Source organism: Marmota flaviventris, chromosome 13, assembly GCF_047511675.1.
Source record: "Marmota flaviventris isolate mMarFla1 chromosome 13, mMarFla1.hap1, whole genome shotgun sequence".
NCBI lineage: Eukaryota > Metazoa > Chordata > Mammalia > Rodentia > Sciuridae > Marmota > Marmota flaviventris.
Window position 1 is genome coordinate 79,053,046 of NC_092510.1, and position 9,116 is coordinate 79,062,161.

General features: G+C 43.8%; 1 protein-coding gene across 3 annotated transcripts in view; it reads left to right on the forward strand.

Annotated features, from left to right (window-relative positions):
• The window catches only part of Znf462 (zinc finger protein 462), a 142,008-nt gene extending 135,361 nt beyond the window's left edge, over positions 1 to 6,647 (forward strand). For all 3 annotated transcript variants that reach the window (XM_071600819.1, XM_071600821.1, XM_071600820.1), the window contains 2 exons: positions 3,389 to 3,512; positions 4,743 to 6,647. In XM_071600819.1, the coding sequence (XP_071456920.1) occupies positions 3,389 to 3,512; positions 4,743 to 4,953 (335 nt within the window). In that variant the 3' untranslated portion in view covers positions 4,954 to 6,647. The remainder of the gene's footprint in view (positions 1 to 3,388; positions 3,513 to 4,742) is intronic.
• The last annotated feature ends 2,469 nt before the right edge of the window (positions 6,648 to 9,116 follow it).

Consider the following 9,116-nt stretch of genomic DNA (forward strand, 5'->3'; position numbering starts at 1 on the left):
AGTACTTGCGCGGCATGCACAAAGTCCTGGATTCAAGTCTTAGTACTGGAAAAAAAAATTAAATGGGATAACACCCAAGACCTTAGCGTATTAGCTCAGTACTTAGAACATAGTAATCACCTAATAAATAATAACATTGCATATTGTTATTTTACAAATAGGACAATGAAGTTCTCAAAAATTTAAGAACTTGCCCAAAGTGTGTCTGTCTGTCTCTCTCTCTCTCTCACACACACACACACACGCACACACGCACGCACGCGCGCGCGCACACACACACAAATTACATAGTTGAATTGGGACTTTGGCCCCAAAGGCAAGACTTTTTATAATATCTATCTCTTGCCCAATCCCTTGGGCAGTAAAGTGTTCTCTATTGAAGGGACTGTGGACCTGACATGTGTGAATTTGTGGCCCACAGGGCCTTGTCCAAGGTCGACTTGTGCAGAGTGCCTCTGTTTTTCTTGCTCGGTCAGTCTGCAAGCCTGAGGAAGCCTGTTTCCTTCTCCCCTTTCCTGTTTCTCCCCTGCTCCCACCCACCCTCCAGGTAACCAGAGGACCATGGTTTTGCAAAGTAGGGGGTTCAGTTTGGCCTTTGAACCTCCATCTAAGACAGGTGACAGGGACTGACAGCCCAGGTGTGCCAGATCGTGAAAAGCCTCAAGCCTCTGGTCAACCTGGAAAGTACACGAGCAAAGAAAACAATCCTCGCCATCTAGGCCGGTGGTTCTTGGGAGGTTTACCACTTCTATTAGTAGAGGCTGGGTTCACCCATCCTCTCAGGGAAATGGTGGTGACCTGAGAAGCATGGCCTTTCTTCTCCTCTTCTTTTTTTAAACCCTTTCACCCATCTGTTCTTCACAATGAAGCCTTCACATCTGTGCACTCCAAGGAGAACACTCTGGGAGAGGATGCTTCTGACAGAGGGTATAAAGGCTTCTTGTACTTCATGGTGCTGTGGGGCCCTGCCACTCCTCTTCAGGAAATAAATTATTCCTCACTGGATATTAGGACTCCTCCTGGTGTCCAAAACTGTGCACATGCGCACATTATTTTAGAGGTGATAAGCATTACAGAGATAAAACCCCTTCTAGCCCTTCCTTTCCCTGCGGCTCATAAATAAATAAATGGAAATTAGAAGAAATGACAGTTGGGATGCCTGTGGGACAACCAGGCTCATTGTCCCTGCTTGTCCAGCTTGGTTGCCCCTTTTTCAATCGACTCCGTAGCATCAGACAACAGATGGACTTACCTGGGAAAGTGTGGTGTCCACATTCACAAACCTTAACCACTGGACGGGGGAAAGTCCTGGGGTAGAGAAACAAGTATTCCTCCAGAGGTGGGCAGACTTTCCTAAGTGACTTCCAGCCACGTCAATGGGAATGACAAGCCTAAACCTTCCCTTGCCTCTCACCCACCCTGCAAGAACAGCCTTCTTTGTCCTGTCACCTTTGAATAGACCTAGAATCAATTTCCCACCTTCACTGCAGATTCTTGCCCGTCAGACAATAGCCTCGGGGTGTCTTGGCCAGACATTCTGGGTTGCAGGAGCAGAGGGCGGGAGGTGGTGTTAGTGTAGCTCTCAGGCTGAGGGAGAGCTATTTGAAGTGTGACAGGTAATGAGTGGCCTCCTCCTTTGAGGATGAAACTTAGCATTCGCCTTTGGAAAGAACAGATGAGTGGCTTCATGTTTCCTGGGGGTAAAGGAGCAAATGCACGAGAGCATTTTCCTCGGTGGCAATTTAGCCTTTCATCAGATACCCTCAGTTTAGGGAGTTCACTGCCTCCTGGCTACCCATTCCCAACCTCCTTTCCAAACACTGAGAGCTGGAGAGAGGACTGAACGGTGGGCCTGCCCAGGGTGCGGGGAGGGAATTTGAAAGAGGGGAGACCGGGCATGAAGAAATCAAAATGAACCCGAGGCGGATCCTCCCGCCCCGCCCCCTCTCATTATGCAGTCGGGGAGGAGTCAGGAAGGCATTCTGTTGATTTCTTGCCCAAGATAATCCCTGCTAAGGAATTAATGCGCAGAGCAGATGGTGCTGTCTCATTTCCAATGAAAAGAATCAAGGAAGATAGTCTGTGCAATTATTTTTAATGGCTTGTGTGGTGATCTTCTTAATTTGTGAGAAAATGTTTCATCTTTTGTGAAAACCGGCCCCGTTCACACAGCTCTTTGTGCTGGAGATTAAGGCATCTCAGAGCTCCTATCCTGTTAACATCGTCCTGAGGATTTTGTGAGATGGGTTATTTCTACCAGGAGACGGCTTCCTATGACATCTCGTGTGTGTGTGTGTGTGTGTGTGTGTGTGTGTGTGTGTGTGGGCCCAGAGTGGTCAGGTACAGAGAAATGATCAGCATTTCCCCACACACAGCTCTCACTTTGCCCTGTGGCTCAGAACCATCTAGTCCTGCTGTTTATTAGTCCCCTGTGAAGATGTGGCCTTGTATGCTACAATGAAACACAAGTACCGGCCTGGAACTTACGAGAGCCTGAAAGCCATATAAGCTGTCGTCTTTGAGTGTGCCAGGATGTGTGGCCTGGAAACAGCCAGCTGGTTACATTTATCAGACCCCTAACATGTGCGCAGCACCGTGAAAGAAACAGAACAACTAGTATTTGGTGTTTACGACAGACCCGTCCAGACCTTTCCAAAAAGGTCTGTAGAGCCCCCCCACTCATGAATGTCACTGAGGAGTAGATGGCAGTCAGCTCTGCCCAGGACCCTGGAAAGCCTGGCTGGGGACATGCCTTCCCATTCTGCCCCCAGGTTGTCTGGATTCGTGGTCATACCAGATTCTTTCCTCGTCGATCTCATTCGGGGCTCCCAGCCACCCTGTGAGGTGATGATGCTCTCCATGACAGGTGCCCACCAGGCATGAGGCTTTGGCCTCACGTGGAACAAGGGAGGAAAGCCCTGGGGTCTATAGCCATGACCGAGTTGAGTGCTTTGGGTCACCTCTATTCATTTTAGTAAGCAAAGATAAACCTGTGTCAGGTGGAAAATGAATAGGTGCCACATTGTGGGGCCTGATGCGGAGCCTACATAGGAGGGCGAGGCTAAAGAGAAGAAAATGCACAGGTGCCTTTGGAATGGGCAGAGAGGACACTTCTGGCAAGAAAACCCTGGACTCTTTGTGATAGAAGCTGCTGGGGTGGGTGTGAGAAAAGATGGGGAGGCTTGGGGCCCAGAGCCAGTAGCAGTTCCGGAAAGCTGTTCAAGAAATGCCCCCCTGGGAAACCTGAAGACAGGGTGAGGAGCCTGGGGATTGCTTTCACTGAATGGCCTTCCAGGCCAGGGGGAGGTGTTCCCAGGGAACGGAGACCAACCTTGACGTCCCCCGACTCCCATAAGACACTGGTAACACGAATGCTTTCTCTTTGCAGAGCTGATGAGATTTGGTGACTGTGGGACTCCGATTAACACTGAGAAGCGTTTTCCATGTGAATTCTGTGGACGGGCATTTTCACAAGGCTCCGAGTGGGAGAGACACGTGCTGAGACACGGCATGTAAGTGGAGACATCCCGACAACACCATTGTCCAAAGTGAGAGGGTAGGAGGGAGGCCGGGCTCGTGCATTCCCTCCCTCCCTCCCTCCCTCCCTCCCTCCCTCTCTCCCTCCCTCCCTCTCTCCTTTCTTCCTTCCCTCCCTCCCTCCCTCCCTCCTTCTCTCCCTCCCTCCCTCCCTCCTTCTCTCCCTTCTCCGTCCCTCCCTCCCTCCCTCCCATGATCTCCCAACACAATGTTGATCCCTCCTTGTCAACTTTCTAGGTCATGGGAGGAGAGACAGTTGTGAGGAAGGGACCAGGTTTCTCCTTCTCTGTTGGTTTTTTAAGTGGCTATCCAGGCACAAGTCAGGGGAGGGAGAACCAACATTATGAATGACACACCCCATGCCAGCCCACAGGCACAAGTATGGTGTTTGCTCCGTCCAGCATCGCTTTAGTGTGAATCGGGGTGTAGACATCTGGCTTTTGTTCCTGCCTCTGTGACTGACCATTCCCTGAGTGCCTCGAACTTGCCTTTGCCCTGCCTCGAGGTCAAAGCCAGCTTCTGCCTTCCTCCCAGGTCATTGAGAGCACACCTGTCAGATATTTCTAAGATCCATAGTCTAAAGTTGTCCCCTCTCCAAGGTACCTCTAGTTCACCAAACAGAGAAGCTGAGATTTGGTCCTTTCCCGAGGAAAAAAAAGCCCCAAAACATTGAGTTTGGCAACTTAACAGAGAATTTATCTAGCTTCCCAAGATGTATGCAGGTTCCAACTTCAGGTTTTTTACTTTTTGGTTATTTCAGCTATTTGTTTACTGGTCATGTTCAGTAAATCTTTTAGTACCTTTTTGTCTTAATAAATATAGTCAATCTCAAAGTTTCTGGGTTCACCTGATAAATGTGAGCATGCAACAGTTCTTGCTCTTTTACCACTCCTGACTTTGTAGAAGAGATAACCTAAAATTATTATGTTCATCTGGAAACAAAACATGGTGTAATTGAAACACAGTACAGTAGTGGATATTAATGTAAGTTCAGATCTTAAAAAAGTAGTCGACCTCAGTATTACAGATAGCAAGGCCCTTCTTTGGCACTGTAGTTATATATTGTAGCCCTATTCAAAGGAAACCCCAAAGGCTTTTTAGGATGGTGGAAATAGAGACATGAGGGGTTTTTTTGTATTTAATTAGGAAAAGCCTATATACTCATCTGTCTCTTCCATGCCTGTTTCCCCCACCCCCTGCCCCAGGGCATTGAATGACACCAAGCAAGTGAGCAGAGAAGACATCCTCCCAAAGGAGATAGTGGAGGACAGTGTCAAGATGCCCTCCATAGAGGAAAAGGAAGATGACGACGAGCCAGTTGGAATAGACTTTTCCCTAAAGAGTGAAACAGTAGCCATCTGTGTTGTAGCTGCCGACAAATCTCTCCTAGAGAATGCAGAGGCCAAAAACGAATAAGAGTTTGGTGAAATTCTTAATCAAACCTTACTTGAACCTTGATGAAAAAGTGGGAGGGCCGGCGTGGGCTTGAGAAGGGGGGGACAGAAAAAACGAGAAGACAGAACAAAGCTGCTTTTTAGGACTGAACAATCTATTTTCAAAGCACTGGTACCTGTGTGAGTGAGTATGTAAATTAAAGTTATTTAAATGGTTGGAATATGTGGCTCCTTTTCCATCACTCCATCTTTTTCTTCGGGATCTTCACCATGGAAGTTTTATTCATGGCGGATATGGAAGCACCTTCGTGGGCACGGTGCGCTCCATGGCGGTCTTGGACAGTGTGTGCAAACAAGCTCCGGAGACAGTACAAGACTTCTCATAGGGAACAACTTTTTGACGCACAACTTTCGGTGCGTTTTTCTAGTTTTAATACCTTAAGCTTTTTCAAGACCTAACTGCAGCCGCTTTGGGAAAAAAAAATAATAATAATAATAAAATAAAACAACAAAAAACAAAAACAAAAAACTGCTTTGCATAAAACAGTCACCTGTTTCCTAGTACCTCAAACTTAACCAAGGGAATTCTCTGCATTTGTCAGTACTACCTGTCGTCCTTGTGGTTAAATGTAGAGAGAACTGCTGGGCAAGATGGTGAATGGAGAAAAAAAGAGTTTTAAAGAAAGGAACACAAATTGTGCTTAAAATCCCCACGTGGGTTTTATTTCTTAAAATACTGTGATTTTTTTAATTATTTTAGTAAAAAACAAAACAAAAAAAAAGAAACAGACTTTAATTATTAGATAACTGTTTGTGAATTGTCATCCTTTATTCCAGGTAAGCTGTTTATTAGTGTTCGACTATAATTTAGCATTTGGTAGTTCCATGTGAGCTGATTTTAAAGTGCTCGAGCCGTTTCGTTTGCCACGTTTATTTCCTATCAAGTTGAGTGTTACAAACACAGCACAATTCAGTTTTTTTCATATAAATTGTTTCTTTTTGTGTGTGTGTGTTGTTATTGTTGTTTTAATTTGGGGGGCAAGGGAGATTTAGTTTTTTGTGAATAGGAATGTTTTTATTTTAAACATGAAAATAACAAAGAAGTTAACTTTTTTTTCTTTTTTCTTTTTTTTTGTTCGTTTTTTTTTTTTTTATTTAACTAAAGAACCAAACTTTCGGCACAGCTATGCAGCTCGTGGGCCAGAGAAGAGGTCCTCTTCACCCTTCTGTTGCTTGTCAAATTAACACATTATCCGTCTCACACCAATAATTTCTGTTAGGATGGGCTGGCTTTTGTGTGTGATTTTTTAAAAATCTGTGTTTTTGTTTGCCTTGCGTTTTGGGGGGTTCTCATTTATTTGGGGGGGGACGAGGGGATGTGCTGGAATCCCATCCCTTTGGCGAGAGTGGACAAGAAATGACATATATCCTACAAGGAGCCTGGAGAACTACTTTTTTTTTTTTTTTTTTTAATCTAGCTGCCAGCTGCTGTTTCCCCATATTAGCGTCTTCTGGAGGGAGCAGCTTAGACTAAATCTAAGTCTACATTTATAATATGTTCTGATTGTGAACAAAGGGTTTCGTTCCAAAAAGTAGAGAAGAATTTTTCTTGAAGCCTAGGTTTGTAGAAGCCCATGTGTGTGTTAGCTTGGTTGTGCATGGATGCGTGCGGGCGTGCATGTGTGTGTGTGTGTATGTGCGTGTACACACGTGTGTGCGTGAGTCTTGGTTTTCATGTTTTTGTTTTTGTTTTTGTTTTTTTTTAAACTTGGAAGGGTTGGGGGAGGGGGGAGGGAAGAAAGGGAAGGGGGATTGCTGACGACAGTGTCCCACACAGCTTCAAATGAAATCCATGGAAAGATGTTGCATTTGTGGAATAAGTGCTTACTTGAAAAGCATGTTCTTCTTTTATTTTCTTGCTGTTAAAAAATTTTTATTTGTAGGACTTTAATTTAATTTTTTTTTTTTAGGGATGGGGGGCCATCATGTGGAAACCAGAAAATGGGGAAAGTGTGGACTCTCTAGACAAAGATTCATTTTGTGTCTATATTTGTTTTTAATTGGCCTCATTTCAAATGTATTAAACAGTTCCATACCTGGATTGGGTGTTTGTAATGATTACCAAAAAACAAACAAAAACAAAAAAACAAAAAAAAAAAGGAAGAAAAAGGAAAAAAAGAAAATAATTGTGACATGCTTTTATCACTACTTTATTTTTCAAATAACATGTAAATATTGTAATCCATTGGATTTTGTTTTGCTAACCTGTTAATAAAAATATGGGACCATTATCCTTTTAACAAGGCTAGAATGTCATTTTTTTTTTCTTTTTCAAACATATACCTGATATTTTGTGGCCGCACATTTTGGATGCATTATTATAATTCTGTTGACTGTAATGACATAGAATTTACAACATTTTTTTGTTGTTGTTGTTTAATTTATACAGAGGACATTTTTTTTCAGAGCTTGAGAGAAGAAAATAAATAGCAGAATGATAACCTATTGACTACAATAATCAGTGTTTCCCGATACTTGGTAAAAGATGAGGGAGATTCTGAGTCCTTGAAGCCAAGGGTTTAAAAACAAAAACAAAAAACAAACAAAAAAAACCACAAGTAGGTTATTCAAGTTGTTTGCAACATACATTTTGTAATGAAATGTGAGAAATTAATAAAGAATTTTTTTCACATGTGTTTATGTCATCTGTTGTAAATCATTTGTGGATATGAATTCCTTCCTTCAGATAGCAAGTGTAGAAATGATACAGCATTGCCTTTCAAAGCTTGTGCACGAGAGGTGTTTTAACCTGCTGAATCTACACAAGTGTGAACAGCAGAGGTAAAATTAAGGTGAGGTGTGGGCTAGAATTCTAAAATGCTAGCATTTCCACATCAGGTATCCTCACAGAATGGGAGAATATTATGGAGGGAATGTTTTCCATCAAAATTGTGAATCAGAGTGATGTATGAAGCTTCCAAGGAACAGCCAGTGCTGAGGCGAGTTTATAAGCATAGTCATTTTCAAGTAACTGCAAGTCACAGCCACTTGGAGGATTCATGTCACAGTGTTGTCACCCTTAACAGGAAAGCTTCAGTCACTATCTGACTGTGCATCCTGCACCAAATTATTACCATTCACTTATTTTTTGAGCTACCGTGTTGTAAAGCAAAGAAAAAAATCAGCAGTTATGAAACCTAGAAGAACACATTAAAAATCAACAGTGTCAGCTGTTGCACTCAGAGCCACCCAACACTCTGCCTCCACCAGCATCCTAAGAATGGCTGGCAATTTGTTCAGAGTTCATTCTAAAAACTTGGTTCTCTCCCTTCCTCATTCTTTGTGTCTCTTTCACTGGGGGAGAGCTAAAAGACAAGTCTATAAAGGTGACCCCAAAAAATTGATAAGTCAGGGCCCAAAGGGAAAAATGATTCAGTGGCAAAGATGATGGGTGCAAATGGAAAAAATGCATTCTGTGAGGCCCACGTAAGCCACAGATGTGGCTGAGCTTGCCTATATCAGGCAAGGCAAGGGAAAAAAAAAGGATCAGTCAATTATTACAACTTATTATCAAATGCTCAAGAGAGAGCCTGTTCTAGGAATGCTAGTTGAAGTCTCTCCTGTTTCCATAAAGGAGAGAAGGTGAGTCAGTTGTTGAGATCTTGGGGGTGTTCTGCCCATCAAATGCCTCATTTAGGAAGCAGCACACCTCACCAGAGTTTGTCAGAGCTGACAAAGGCCATCTCTATAGGAGAGAGGCAAAACAGGCTTTGGTTCTGAGACTTTTATGGGGGAAGTTCAGGAATCACAGCTGGGTGGGTCCTAATGCAGGTGATTAAGGGTGGTATTGGTAAGAGGGAGTGGTGAGCCTTTCTCAGAAAGGCTCTTGGGCATAAAAGGGAAACTTTTTCCTTAAAATGGCAGCTGTCACTTAAGATGGCCATCCAGATGCTACGCAAGGAACTTATACTTGGGAAACCACAAGATGCTGGTCTTATGCACTTTGTCAATACCTTTTAGCAAGTCTTTGGTGATAGCTCCTGTATAACAACAAGCAGGGCAGACATACGTGCGTGCGTCTTGACAAATAGGATGAGGACGGAGATGGAGAGAAGTGACCACCACAAGGCGCTGGGTCTTGCTGGATGCTTTGGTCCTTCTTGTGACACTTTGACTGCAATTCTG